Below are 15754 nucleotides of genomic sequence, written 5' to 3'. Positions count from 1 at the left end.
GTTCGGGCCAGGAGTCTGCAGAGAAGGCTTTTCCGTGCTCACTTGGAGGAGAATGATGCTGAGCACACAGACCTTCTGCTTCACACGGACGTTAGGTGGTTAAGCAGAGGTAAATTTTTAGCCAGATTCACAGAGTTATTGCCTGAAATCAAAGACTTTCTGAAGCTTTCAAAACATGTGGATTACCATACAAAGCTAGAGGACCACGAGTGGCTTTTAGATTTATCTTTCCTCACTGATCTCACTGGCGAGCTCAATGATTTGAATTTAGAGCTGCAGGGAAAGGATAAAGATGTAGTCAACATGATGAGTTCAGTGAATACATTTAAAAGCAAGCTACAGCTGATGTCAAGCAGGCTGCAGCGTGGTAACCTGCGCAACTTTCCCCACATGCAAGCAGAACTACAACGTCAAGGTAAAGGTGTGACACAGCTTAACAGTGCACGTTATGAGGAGCATGTTCAGAGCATCTTGGCAGAGTTTGAGAGGCGTTTTACTGACTTTGCATCCATCGAGCCTGTAGCCAGCTATATGTGTTATCCATTTGGTGCAAATATTGATGTTGGTGACATTGCTGCCAAAATTAAATCACTTTTCGACTTGAAAAGCTCAGATCTTGAGGATGAGATTCTGACATTGCAAAATGACATTGAAATCAAAGCCAGATCAACATCCGCTCAACCTGGAGAGCATGTAGTGTTCTGGAATCTACTGGCGGAGGAGAAGTATCCCAATCTTAGAAGATGTGCCTTGAACCTGACAGCTCTTTTTGGATCGACTTATTTGTGCGAGTCTGCTTTCTCACACATGAAAATCATCAAGTCTAAGTACAGATCAACAATGACTGATGACCACCTTGCAGCCTGCCTACGCCTTGCAACCAGCTCCTACACTCCTGACTACGATAAGCTATCCTCCTCCTCCCAGTGCCAGGTCTCCCACTAAGGTAGAAAGTGATTTCCTTTTTTTTTTAACTCAAAGCTACCTGTTTTGTATCTAGTTATTTTTCTGTGTGGTTCATAATAAAGTCAGTTATGACTATTGCTCAACATACAGATTGGCGTGTTTGTTTGTGTGTGTGTGTGTGTGTGTGTGTGTGTGTGTGTGTGTGTGTGTGTGTGTGTGTGCATGTGTGTGAGAAGAGAGAGAGAGAGAGGTGTGTGTGTGTGTGTGTGTGTGTTTGAGAGAGGTTGTGTTGTGATGTCTAGGAGTTGTGTGACAACAAAAAAAAGTGTTGTGAGGTTAGTTACTGCAGGCTGGAAACATTGTGTTATGGGTTTGCAATGTTGACACTGGACTGGTAGATCTCGGGAGGTTGGCTACTTGAAAAGTAGATCTTGGTTCACAAAAGGTTGGGCACCCCTGCTAAAGCTAAAGATAGCTTACCAGTTTCACAATCAGACTTCTTTTAGGCTGTGAATCTGCGGCGCGCTGTTTTTTTTCATGTGAAAAACATCCTATTCTATTCATTCTGATTTGTGAATTTATGGGATACCGGTCCCAATGACAAATATACGCGTTTTGTTTTATTTTTTTCCCTCTTTTACGTATAACCGCGTATAACTCCCGAAAACGAACACCCACGAAACTGAAAGTACCGTCATTTTGTCCAGCTTGATTTGTGAATTTTTTCACAGTATAGTTTTTTACTGTCAAGTCACGTTAAGCCGTTTCAATGCGGAAGATAGAAAATAGACGTTTTTTTACAATTAATGGCTATTTTCAAAGAAAACGCAGGCAGAAATTATATCAATTTACTTGTTGTAGGCTGAGCCTGATTTGTGAAAACCTTCACAAACTAATTTACTCACAGCGGGTTCATGACTGGATAGCAGCAGGCTCTGTACGTTATCTGACCTGACGTAGTCCTTTTGGATTTTTTCTCCCAAACTCCATTTTTGAAATAGCGCTTTCTGTGGTCAAAATACTGTGTATGACACAGTTCAGTGTTGCAATGTTCACAGAAGCGCCAAGGTCGTTTCTTCAGTCTTGGGACTTCCATCTTTTAACTGACAGCACACTGTGTTGATATCACACAGAGCTCCCGGCACATCGCGTTTGTTGTTTATATCATATGCATGCGCGGCGCGCACGTCTCACAAGATTTTCCTTATATCAATAACCTCGCGTGTGATTGGAGGAGCCCGACAGGCTTCTCGCCTTCGTCCAATCGCGTGCGAGGTCATGGTCACGGCTCACACAGCAGTACAAGAGGATTAAGCGATGTTTGGTTTGGTGTTTGTAACTCTCCAAGAAGAGAAGACGGGTGCACAATCCCAAGATTGCGGTAAGAATAATTTTATGTAAAAGCATATTTTTAAGTAGCCCGAGCTGTGTGTTTTATTGCTTAGAGGTGTTTTTGTCTTGTAATTTTTAGGAGGCTGTACGGCGTCTCTGAGGCACACTGCAGGTGCTTTGAACCAGAGCAAAGGTAACGTTACGATTTAAAGAATATGCTTTTATTCTTGTATAAGGAAATAGATACGTTAATACAGGAGTGCCCAACCAGTCGATCGCGGTCCACTGGTAGACCGCGGACTGATCCCAAGTCGACCGCGAGGGGTGTAGAAAAAAATTAAAATAATAATAATAAATAAAAGTTTTTTTATGTGTGTTATATTTTAAATTAAATGTACACTACAGCCTATATCATGAGTCCTTGCCAACACGTCCACAAAAAAAGTATTTAAAAAAAGAGAAAAAGAAAAAAGTAGGTGACGTTTAACCTACGGTGGCGCGTGTCATGCATGACAGCGAACAGCGGTTTCGCGCGTGTCATGCATGACAGCGAACAGCGGTTACACGCTCATAAACGTTAACATGGCCGAGGGAAAACGAGCAAAGACCTACCATTTTCACCCTGAATGGGAGGAAGATTATTTTTTTGTTTATTCTCATTTAAAGCCTGTTTGTTTGATCTGCAATGCAACGGTGGCATTGGCAAAGAAAGGAAATCTGGAGCGGCATTTTAAATCAGTACACGGGAGCTACGAGAGGGATTTCCCTGCAAAAACACCTCTACGTGCCACAAAAGTGCGGGAGTTAAAAGCACAGCTTGCAGCGCGGCAGTCAATCTTCACCAAACCGAAGACCCAGAGTAAGGCCGCAACTATCGCTTCCTATCGCGTCAGTCACGTCCTTGCTAAATACAAGAAGCCTTTCAGTGACGGCGATATGGTGAAGGAAGCCTTTCTCGAGGCAGCCGATAGCCTTTTTGACGGCTTTAAAAATAAAACAGAGATCGTGAAGGCCATTAAAGATGTGCAACTCTCCCGCAATACTACAACAAAGCGATTTGAGAGAATGGCTGTGGATGTGGATGAGCAACTGAAGAAGGATATTGACGCGTGTGAGTGCTTTTCCCTCCAATTTGACGAGTCGACTGATATGGTGGATGTGGCACAATTGTGTGTTTTCATAAGGATGGTTTTTGTAGACATGAGCGCAAAGGAAGAGCTACTCACAATTTTGCCATTAAAAGGAAACACCAGAGGTGAGGATATTTTTAATGCTTTTATGGAATTTGTTAGCGAGACTAAACTGCCGCTCTTTAAGCTGATCTCCATCACAACTGATGGGGCACCTGCAATGATGGGCCGCACCAGTGGGTTCATTGCACTGTGCAAAGAAAGTGAATCTTTCCCAGATATCCTGAATTATCATTGTATAATTCACCAACAAGCGTTGTGTGGAAAGATTTTAAATATGAAAGAAGTGATGGATATTGCGATGAAGATTGTGTGTTCAGTTCGGGCCAGGAGTCTGCAGAGAAGGCTTTTCCGTGCTCACTTGGAGGAGAATGATGCTGAGCACACAGACCTTCTGCTTCACACGGATGTTAGGTGGTTAAGCAGAGGTAAATTTTTAGCCAGATTCACAGAGTTATTGCCTGAAATCAAAGACTTTCTGAAGCTTTCAAAACATGTGGATTACCATACAAAGCTAGAGGACCACGAGTGGCTTTTAGATTTATCTTTCCTCACTGATCTCACTGGCGAGCTCAATGATTTGAATTTAGATCTGCAGGGAAAGGATAAAGATGTAGTCAACATGATGAGTTCAGTGAATACATTTAAAAGCAAGCTACAGCTGATGTCAAGCAGGCTGCAGCCTGGTAACCTGCGCAACTTTCCCCACATGCAAGCAGAACTACAACGTCAAGGTAAAGGTGTGACACAGCTTAACAGTGCACGTTATGAGGAGCATGTTCAGAGCATCTTGGCAGAGTTTGAGAGGCGTTTTACTGACTTTGCATCCATCGAGCCTGTAGCCAGCTATATGTGTTATCCATTTGGTGCAAATATTGATGTTGGTGACATTGCTGCCAAAATTAAATCACTTTTCGACTTGAAAAGCTCAGATCTTGAGGATGAGATTCTGACATTGCAAAATGACATTGAAATCAAAGCCAGATCAACATCCGCTCAACCTGGAGAGCATGTAGTGTTCTGGAATCTACTGGCGGAGGAGAAGTATCCCAATCTTAGAAGATGTGCCTTGAACCTGACAGCTCTTTTTGGATCGACTTATTTGTGCGAGTCTGCTTTCTCACACATGAAAATCATCAAGTCTAAGTACAGATCAACAATGACTGATGACCACCTTGCAGCCTGCCTACGCCTTGCAACCAGCTCCTACACTCCTGACTACGATAAGCTATCCTCCTCCTCCCAGTGCCAGGTCTCCCACTAAGGTAGAAAGTGATTTCCTTTTTTTTTTAACTCAAAGCTACCTGTTTTGTATCTAGTTATTTTTCTGTGTGGTTCATAATAAAGTCAGTTATGACTATTGCTCAACATACAGATTGGCGTGTTTGTTTGTGTGTGTGTGTGTGTGTGTGTGTGTGTGCATGTGTGTGAGAAGAGAGAGAGAGAGAGGTGTGTGTGTGTGTGTGTGTGTGTGTGTGTGTGTGTGTGTGTGTGTGTGTGTGTGTTTGAGAGAGGTTGTGTTGTGATGTCTAGGAGTTGTGTGACAACAAAAAAAAGTGTTGTGAGGTTAGTTACTGCAGGCTGGAAACATTGTGTTATGGGTTTGCAATGTTGACACTGGACTGGTAGATCTCGGGAGGTTGGCTACTTGAAAAGTAGATCTTGGTTCACAAAAGGTTGGGCACCCCTGCTAAAGCTAAAGATAGCTTACCAGTTTCACAATCAGACTTCTTTTAGGCTGTGAATCTGCGGCGCGCTGTTTTTTTTCATGTGAAAAACATCCTATTCTATTCATTCTGATTTGTGAATTTATGGGATACCGGTCCCAACGACAAATATACGCGTTTTGTTTTATTTTTTTCCCTCTTTTACGTATAACCGCGTATAACTCCCGAAAACGAACACCCACGAAACTGAAAGTACCGTCATTTTGTCCAGCTTGATTTGTGAATTTTTTCACAGTATAGTTTTTTACTGTCAAGTCACGTTAAGCCGTTTCAATGCGGAAGATAGAAAATAGACGTTTTTTTTTACAATTAATGGCTATTTTCAAAGAAAACGCAGGCAGAAATTATATCAATTTACTTGTTGTAGGCTGAGCCTGATTTGTGAAAACCTTCACAAACTAATTTACTCGCTATCTAACAGCTGAATTATTAGTTTGTTCTATAATGTGCTTAATTCCGCCAGTCAAATTGCGCTTTAAATATTATATTGGATCTGTGAAACTTTTCACAGATCTAAAACACTCCAGTACTATTTGTGAAAACTGTATACTACAGAACAATGTTGATCTTTGCCTTTAAATGAACACGAGAGGCCTGCGATTCATAAAAATGAACTCCCACACCATCAAAATGGACTTAAAATATTATATTGGATCTGTGAAACTTTTCACAGATCTAAAACACTTCAGTACTATTTGGGAAAACTGTATACTACAGAACAATGTTGATCTTTGCCTTTAAATGAACACGAGAGGCCTGCGATTCATAAAAATGAACTCTCACACCATCAAAATGGACTTAAAATATTATTTTGGATCTGTGAAACATTTCACAGATCTAAAACACTTCAGTACTATTTGTGAAAACTTTATACTCCACAAAAATGAAGATACTTGCCTTTAAATGAACACAATAGGCCATGGCAAGATGCCATGGCAACTCTGGCCTGTTTGGCCGCCTTATTGCTGCCTGTATAACAGCACACATAAATTAGCCCAGGGGTGCCCAACCTTTTGTGAACCAAGATCTACTTTTCAAGTAGCCAACCTCCCGAGATCTACCAGTCCAGTGTCAACATTGCAAACCCATAACACAATGTTTCCAGCCTGCAGTAACTAACCTCACAACACTTTTTTTTGTTGTCACACAACTCCTAGACATCACAACACAACCTCTCTCAAACACACACACACACACACACACACACACACACACACACCCCTCTCTCTCTCTCTTCTCACACACATGCACACACACACACACACACACACACACACAAACAAACACGCCAATCTGTATGTTGAGCAATAGTCATAACTGACTTTATTATGAACCACACAGAAAAATAACTAGATACAAAACAGGTAGCTTTGAGTTAAAAAAAAAGGAAATCACTTTCTACCTTAGTGGGAGACCTGGCACTGGGAGGAGGAGGATAGCTTATCGTAGTCAGGAGTGTAGGAGCTGGTTGCAAGGCGTAGGCAGGCTGCAAGGTGGTCATCAGTCATTGTTGATCTGTACTTAGACTTGATGATTTTCATGTGTGAGAAAGCAGACTCGCACAAATAAGTCGATCCAAAAAGAGCTGTCAGGTTCAAGGCACATCTTCTAAGATTGGGATACTTCTCCTCCGCCAGTAGATTCCAGAACACTACATGCTCTCCAGGTTGAGCGGATGTTGATCTGGCTTTGATTTCAATGTCATTTTGCAATGTCAGAATCTCATCCTCAAGATCTGAGCTTTTCAAGTCGAAAAGTGATTTAATTTTGGCAGCAATGTCACCAACATCAATATTTGCACCAAATGGATAACACATATAGCTGGCTACAGGCTCGATGGATGCAAAGTCAGTAAAACGCCTCTCAAACTCTGCCAAGATGCTCTGAACATGCTCCTCATAACGTGCACTGTTAAGCTGTGTCACACCTTTACCTTGACGTTGTAGTTCTGCTTGCATGTGGGGAAAGTTGCGCAGGTTACCACGCTGCAGCCTGCTTGACATCAGCTGTAGCTTGCTTTTAAATGTATTCACTGAACTCATCATGTTGACTACATCTTTATCCTTTCCCTGCAGCTCTAAATTCAAATCATTGAGCTCGCCAGTGAGATCAGTGAGGAAAGATAAATCTAAAAGCCACTCGTGGTCCTCTAGCTTTGTATGGTAATCCACATGTTTTGAAAGCTTCAGAAAGTCTTTGATTTCAGGCAATAACTCTGTGAATCTGGCTAAAAATTTACCTCTGCTTAACCACCTAACATCCGTGTGAAGCAGAAGGTCTGTGTGCTCAGCATCATTCTCCTCCAAGTGAGCACGGAAAAGCCTTCTCTGCAGACTCCTGGCCCGAACTGAACACACAATCTTCATCGCAATATCCATCACTTCTTTCATATTTAAAATCTTTCCACACAACGCTTGCTGGTGAATTATACAATGATAATTCAGGATATCTGGGAAAGATTCACTTTCTTTGCACAGTGCAATGAACCCACTGGTGCGGCCCATCATTGCAGGTGCCCCATCAGTTGTGATGGAGATCAGCTTAAAGAGCGGCAGTTTAGTCTCGCTAACAAATCCCATAAAAGCATTAAAAATATCCTCACCTCTGGTGTGTCCTTTTAATGGCAAAATTGTGAGTAGCTCTTCCTTTGCGCTCATGTCTACAAAAACCATCCTTATGAAAACACACAATTGTGCCACATCCACCATATCAGTCGACTCGTCAAATTGGAGGGAAAAGCACTCACACGCGTCAATATCCTTCTTCAGTTGCTCATCCACAGCCATTCTCTCAAATCGCTTTGTTGTAGTATTGCGGGAGAGTTGCACATCTTTAATGGCCTTCACGATCTCTGTTTTATTTTTAAAGCCGTCAAAAAGGCTATCGGCTGCCTCGAGAAAGGCTTCCTTCACCATATCGCCGTCACTGAAAGGCTTCTTGTATTTAGCAAGGACGTGACTGACGCGATAGGAAGCGATAGTTGCGGCCTTACTCTGGGTCTTCGGTTTGGTGAAGATTGACTGCCGCGCTGCAAGCTGTGCTTTTAACTCCCGCACTTTTGTGGCACGTAGAGGTGTTTTTGCAGGGAAATCCCTCTCGTAGCTCCCGTGTACTGATTTAAAATGCCGCTCCAGATTTCCTTTCTTTGCCAATGCCACCGTTGCATTGCAGATCAAACAAACAGGCTTTAAATGAGAATAAACAAAAAAATAATCTTCCTCCCATTCAGGGTGAAAATGGTAGGTCTTTGCTCGTGTTCCCTCGGCCATGTTAACGTTTATGAGCGTGTAACCGCTGTTCGCTGTCATGCATGACACGCGCGAAACCGCTGTTCGCTGTCATGCATGACACGCGCCACCGTAGGTTAAACGTCACCTACTTTTTTCTTTTTCTCTTTTTTTAAATACTTTTTTTGTGGACGTGTTGGCAAGGACTCATGATATAGGCTGTAGTGTACATTTAATTTAAAATATAACACACATAAAAAAACTTTTATTTATTATTATTATTTTAATTTTTTTCTACACCCCTCGCGGTCGACTTGGGATCAGTCCGCGGTCTACCAGTGGACCGCGATCGACTGGTTGGGCACTCCTGAATTAGCCTCTACTCTCTATAACATTTTTTTTTTTTCATTTGACTGCTAGAATTGTCTATGACCTGCATTTTGCTCCTTAGGAACTGAAGTTGAAAACACACACAGTTACTCAAATGTTGTATGTATGAATTCAAGGTCTCTTTGATACTTACTTAAACCAAGGGTTGTGCAACTCTGAACTGTATATCCTAATTATAAGAAAGGATGGGTTGTTGTCCCTATTTACAAAACTAAACATTCTCCAAACACTGTATGATACATTTGTCAGAACAGATGTATGATGTTTGAGGTAAAGTTCAATCTCAAATGAAAAGTAACTTCCACTTATTTACAAATATAAGAACAACTTGAGAGAATAACAGTGTATTTTTTTCAAGTTCAATCTCAACAGAAAAGTAATTTCCACAAATTTACAAACATAAGAACAATTTAAGAGAATAACAGTGTTTTTTTTTTAAAAAGTTCAATCTTAACAGAAAAGCAACTTCCACTTATTTACAACTATAAGAACAACTTGAGAGAATAACAGTGTTTTTTTCAAGTTCAATCTCAACAGAAAAGTAATTTCCACTCATTTACAAACATAAGAACAATTTAAGAGAATAACAGTGTTTTTTTTTAAAAAGTTCAATCTCAACAGAAAAGCAACTTCCACTTATTTACAACTATAAGAACAACTTGAGAAAACAATACGTCATGGTAATTACTTCCAGTAGATGTCTTTAATTTTGTACTGGCCAAAGGCTATGTGACTAAGCAGAATCAATCCATGCTTTCATCCAGCTTTTGTTCTTATTGAATAGCTCTTTTATGCATATGCCCAGACCACTATTGCGTCCAGCAGCATTGTAGAGCTTCATGATACTAATTGTGGAGTCATCCTCTTTGTCCAATTCCAAACTCTCTGCAAGTTCGTCTCTTATGTGTATTTTGGGCTGGAATGGTGTAGCCAATTCACGGAATAGGAGTGAGACTCGATTGAATGTCCCCAACATTGACATGTCTTGTTTGAGAGAGAACTTAATAATTTTTAATAGGATCTCTGATGGGAGATATTGAACTCCAGTCTCATCCCCATACTGGATCTCAGGGTTTTCTAGAAGCCCAGGTCTAGGCTGAGCAAGAGGGCCAGGTCCAGGCTGAGTATTGGAGCCAGGTTCAGCTTTACAAAGAGAGCCAGCTTCAACATCAAACAAGGGGTCAGGTTCAATATCGAACGTTGAGACAGTTTAGCAAATCTAATTGTAGCAATTGCCATATTGTTATTGAGAAAACAACATAGTTTGGGATGTGTATTAACCCTTTTGCCGCCATTGACGAGTTATATCGTCAATTATAAGTTAATATTTACCTGATAAAGATGCTTTTATATGGTAAGCTGTAATACCGCTGTTATCCACTAGATGGATAAAACCCAATTCATAAAAAACTGAATTATTTCATTAATTTTAAACTGCATGTATGTTTTGATAATCGTTCTGAATCTGATCTCTAACAAAATTCCTTTACAAAAATGAAAATTTTCAGCTTTTTTCTCAAAATGTTGTATTTTTTAATAAAAATATATAATAGGTTATATATTAAAAAATATAGGATAAAACATTTTTCCCGTTTTGTTTGTTTGTTGTTTGTTTGAAAGCAGAGGGTCGGTTCTTTCATTTGATATATTTGTATGTATATTTTTATAGAAGTGTCAGGGTTTCAAACAGGGAGACTGAGACAGGATCCAATTGCAGAAAATAAATATTTTAATGAAGTCACTGTCCACAAGACTGAGCTTGGGTGAATAATAAAGAAAGTAAATCAGAGAGAGAGAAGATCCGCTGTGCGTTGACAGGGTGAGGTTTTCCGCTGTGCGTAGACAGGGTGAGAGTTTCAATGAGCGAAGGCCAACTGAGAAATCCACTGCTTAGAGACAGGGTGACAGATCCACTGAGCGATGTCAGGGTGAATAATCCACTGCGCGATGACAGGGTGAAATAATTTAACTTCCGCGGAGAATTTAACCGAGCAAGTCGGACCGCGACCACAGACCCTGCGTAGGTACGCTGGACAGCGCCTCTGGCAGCACAACAGCCGATGCTGCAGCGGAGAGTGAGATGACAGCCACTCTGTGATGGTAAAGCAGAGGGTAAACTGGCAGATGATGACAGCAGAGAGCTCAGGTTAACTACGGAAAAATACTAAAGGAAATTAACTTGAACTATGAAAAAATTACTAGACTTTGAAGTAAATTAACAAAACAAACGGATAACTAGAGATATCGTAATACTGAGAACTTGATAGACTAGACAAGACAGGAGATATGGCAAGGCACATACAATGACGAACTCGCAGAGAACAAAGGACTAAGGGCACTAATATAACAACCAAACGAGGGGTAAATAATTAACAGGTGTGGTGACGCAGGTGTAGGAAATCACGCTGATGAAGAACCCAAAACAGACGCGCATGAGCAGAGCTGTAAAACATAAACACAGACACTGAAAACACAGAAACAAAGCAACCAATCAAACTGACGTCCTAACAAGAAGAGAATATTTCCTGAAAGGCATTTGTGAAACTTTTATGTAAATCACAAAAATGCTGCACTGTAAAACCTAACAGTTAACTTAACTCAAACCATTTAAGGAAACCGGTTGCCTTAAAGGTGCAGTGTGTAGATTTTAGTGGCATCTAGTGGTGAGGTTGCGAATTGCACCCCTCACTTTTGAAGCACATAAGCGTCACAGGACAAACATGTCATTGTCTGAGACAATGTAGTGACAAACATGCTCTGTAGAGCAGTTTGTCCATTTAGGGATACTGTAGAAACATGATGGCACAAAATGGCGGCTTCCATATAAGGGGGACCCCTTTACATGGAAGCCGCCATTTTGTTCCATCAGATAAAAATGGCTCATTATAAGGTAATGAAAACAATACAGTTCATTTTTTAAGATCTTTATACACCACTGATAAGATAGTTGTGTATATTATATTGCATTGCTATCAAAGGTCCTTATAAAATTTTACACACTGCACCTTTAAACCGTTTAAGTTTTAAAACACATACATTTGAGTACTGTGAACTTGAGTCATGTGCAATTATGCACTTATATTTAAGTAGTGTGAACTATATAAGTGCATGCATAACTGCTTATGACTCAGTTTGTTTAAGTTTACAGTACTCAGATGTACGTGTTTTAAAACTTTAACGGTTTAATGCAACCGGTGTCCTTAAATAGTTTGAGTTGAGTTAACTTGAAAAGTTTCACAGATCCAATATAATATTTTAAGTCCATTTTGATGGTGTGGGAGTTCATTTTTATGAATCGCAGGCCTCTCGTGTTCATTTAAAGGCAAAGATCAACATTGTTCTGGAGTATACAGTTTTCACAAATAGTTCTGGAGTGTTTTAGATCTGTGAAAAGTTTCACAGATCCAATATAATATTTTAAGTCCATTTTGATGGTGTGGGAGTTCATTTTTATGAATCGCAGGCCTCTCGTGTTCATTTAAAGGCAAAGATCAACATTGTTCTGTAGTATACAGTTTTCACAAATAGTACTGGAGTGTTTTAGATCTGTGAAAAGTTTCACAGATCCAATATAATATTTAAAGCGCAATTTGACTGGCGGAATTAAGCACATTATAGAACAAACTAATAATTCAGCTGTTAGATAGCGAGTAAATTAGTTTGTGAAGGTTTTCACAAATCAGGCTCAGCCTACAACAAGTAAATTGATATAATTTCTGCCTGCGTTTTCTTTGAAAATAGCCATTAATTGTAAAAAAACGTCTATTTTCTATCTTCCGCATTGAAACGGCTTAACGTGACTTGACAGTAAAAAAACTATACTGTGAAAAAATTCACAAATCAAGCTGGACAAAATGACGGTACTTTCAGTTTCGTGGGTGTTCGTTTTCGGGAGTTATACGCGGTTATACGTAAAAGAGGGAAAAAAATAAAACAAAACGCGTATATTTGTCGTTGGGACCGGTATCCCATAAATTCACAAATCAGAATGAATAGAATAGGATGTTTTTCACATGAAAAAAACAGCGCGCCGCAGATTCACAGCCTAAAAGAAGTCTGATTGTGAAACTGGTAAGCTATCTTTACTGCGGTCGCTGCAATTCAGATTAGAGGCGATACCAAAGTACAGGGGAACTCACCATATATGCCTGCAAAAGCGACTTTTTTACAACGTTTTTGAGTTTTTTTTCTTTTTTCAACACTTGATAACTTTAAAAAAGATTTTTAGGGATCTTTCCCGAATGTCTTGGGCACTTTTTGACGTGTTTGGAGGACAACATAAGAGACATTATGTTGCTTTGTACATAGTTGTGTGTTTCTAATTAAAGCTCTTTCTTTGAATAAACAGCTGTGTGTTTATAAATAAACCTCTTTGTTTTCTCTTATATTTCTTGATGGTGTGAATAATGAAGTACATAGCACAATGACATTATTATATAAAAAATTAATATCACATAAATTATATATTTATTATTATTATTATTGGGGTTTACATTTATAATGAGCCAGGGTGCCCAATAACCCCCCTCTTTAGAGTAACGGCCCGACTTGAATTTACTCACTCGGTATTGGCTGAAGCCACTTCTTTTAAACAAGAAAAATCCCTTGTGATTGGTTTGAAGTGATCTGCCAACCATTCACGGGAGATTTTACTTGTTTAAAAGTAGTGGCTTCAGCCAATACTGAGTGAGTACATTCAAGTGGGCAGTTACTTTAGTTTCGCTGCTATTCACATGCTAATTAGATTAGAGATGCTCTACCTGGCCGGCAGAGGTTTCGCTGCTATTCATATGCTAATTAGAGGCATCGTACCCCCGCGGGGCTCTCCACCTGCGTCATGGTTCGTTTACGACAATTTGTGACACAGACGAACGCGACGCTCGCTGCCTGTAAATTGAGGAAAGCTGCCGAAAATTAGGGAGATTTTCGGGAGCCTACAGGCGCTTACGGGGACGAAAATCCCACTTTTCATGCAGTGATATCATGCAGTATACATTTGAAAACTGAGGTTTTGTTTTAACGGTTAATGTTACGAAACACTGCTTGAAAAATTTTGTCATTTTAACTGCGTAAAACCCCACCCGGAGCGAAGGCTGAGTCAAATCCTTGGTTTTAATGCGGTTGTTAGTACGAATTCATTACTGTTTGATCTTACAGAAATTATAGTATAGCAAATTTTATACTCTAACCCCAAACGCAAGCAAAGTTTAAAGTTTGAGGACATTACAAAGTACGCTATCAAACAGACTCGAAACACCAAGTAAGAGCCCGGAGCGAACGAAAAAACATAGGCTACATAACAGACTGCACGGTCGGCATATGAATATCTTCTTTATTTGGTTTGACATGTTTTTGTGAAGAAAGACAACCATATTTAGTCTACTTGCTCCGGTGAAAGCCTGTTCTTCTCACTAATGCCAGCGGAGAAAACTCTGCTCAAACAGGCATTTGCAGTTATCCGCTTCATTTTTCATATAGAGCACCACCGCATTTAATAATTGTACTCCGTTTCGTTTTCCATGTCTGTCTCGTTTAGCTGTAATAACAAAATAAAATAAGCCATAACGAGAAGCTAACAAATATCTCATGATGCGCGCTGATGCGGCGGAGAAGCACGTCTAAATTAAACCTGAGCCGGTGGACAAAAACAGACAACCCCGGTGTTAAAACTACTTAAATTAGTCTGCGATCTGAATTGCCAAAAAAATCAGACATACAAACAAATACATTTTCATGTATATGTAATTTATATTTGATGTATATTTAAATTAAAGACTGTAAAAGACAATACACGAAGTGAAAACATTAAATGAGTAGTAGCATTTAGCCTGCGGTGGCGCATTAAAAACAAACAAACTAACATTCCAATAGTATCTTTTCCATTAGAATTATTATTGCAGGTCGAATATTCGACCATTCGTGCACATCCCTAATTTTAAACACAATAGTGTTGAAAGTCTGTTATTCTTGATTTAATCTGAACAAATGTTTTGTATGAGCACGCATTTGTGTACACTTTTCACAAGCTCTGACAAAATCCCCAGGAGTGGACACAAATATTGCGGGCGTGGGTGGGAGTGGAACACGCAAGTTGCGGGAGCGGGTGGGACTTTAAAAAACAGTCACGCGCAGGGCTCTACTTTGCGCTTTACACTTGCGTTTCAGATCGTTAAAATAGGGCCCTATAGATGAGAATAAAGGTTTTAGACATCAGTGCCTAGTTAAAGTGCCTATATTATGAAAAACTCACTTTTTCTGGGTTTTGGGGTGTTATTTTGTGTCTCTGATGCTCCCACACGCATACAAGGGGCGGCAGTGGCTCAGTGGTTCATGTAGTTTGTCTACAAACCGGAAGGTTGGTGGTTCAATCCCCGGCTCCACCGGACCAAGACACCTAACTCCAGCGGCTCCTGACGAGCTGAATGGCGCCTTGCATTGCTAACACCGCCGTCGGTGTATGAATGTGTGAGTGAATGGGTGAATGTGAGGCAACTTGTAAAGTGCTTTGGATGGCCATAGGTCTGTTTAAAAAAGCGCTATATAAATGCAGTCCATTTACCATACAAACTTGGAAAAAAATCCATCCATGCTGTTTTGAGTGAGATACAGGTTTCTGAATGTCCTCTGCCTTGAGTCTCAGATTGTGCGAGTTCAAACTCAGCTACGTTGTTACGTAACTAGCCGTTTCGTCACATTCAGTTTGAATTTTCCCGCCCACCACCCTACTCGCAGGTCTCCACCCACCAGGGAGCTAGAGAGAGCACAGAGCAGTCAGTCACTTCACTGATACCCTGCTGTTATCATGTCTCACTGAAATAACAGCGCTATTTGGATATTATAGATTATACTCCCGCCTACTTTTAAAATCAAAGTTTTAACGCGTGGTTATTGGAACCCGGAGTAATCTTATATACAGTGTGTTACGACGCAAATAGTCATCAGATTGTAGGCGATAAGACCTTCATGCGAAATCTGATGTAAA

The 15754-nt window shown here is 40.3% G+C and overlaps 2 protein-coding genes across 2 annotated transcripts; one reads left to right on the top strand and one right to left on the bottom strand.

The window, feature by feature from the left end:
* The first annotated feature begins 2820 nt into the window (after nucleotides 1–2820).
* Nucleotides 2821–4692, top strand: LOC141353332 (general transcription factor II-I repeat domain-containing protein 2A-like). The gene has a single exon (XM_073859866.1). The coding sequence runs from the start codon at nucleotides 2821–2823 to the stop codon at nucleotides 4690–4692; it is 1872 nt and encodes a 623-aa protein (XP_073715967.1).
* Nucleotides 4693–6558: 1866 nt separating this feature from the next.
* LOC129454147 (general transcription factor II-I repeat domain-containing protein 2A-like) lies at nucleotides 6559–8424 on the bottom strand. The gene has a single exon (XM_055218648.2). It carries the CDS (start codon nucleotides 8422–8424, stop codon nucleotides 6559–6561), a length of 1866 nt encoding a protein of 621 aa, XP_055074623.2.
* Nucleotides 8425–15754: the final 7330 nt, after the last annotated feature.

Source organism: Misgurnus anguillicaudatus, chromosome 21, assembly GCF_027580225.2.
Source record: "Misgurnus anguillicaudatus chromosome 21, ASM2758022v2, whole genome shotgun sequence".
Taxonomy (NCBI): Eukaryota; Metazoa; Chordata; class Actinopteri; order Cypriniformes; family Cobitidae; genus Misgurnus; species Misgurnus anguillicaudatus.
Note: the sequence above shows the minus strand (reverse complement) of the source record. Positions and strands in the feature narration are given on the sequence as shown.

Coding starts and splice junctions, on each gene's coding strand:
- LOC141353332 (XM_073859866.1), top strand. CDS start 2,821: ATGGCCGAGGGAAAACGAGCAAAGACCTACCATTTTCACCCTGAATGG.
- LOC129454147 (XM_055218648.2), bottom strand. CDS start 8,424: ATGGCCGAGGGAACACGAGCAAAGACCTACCATTTTCACCCTGAATGG.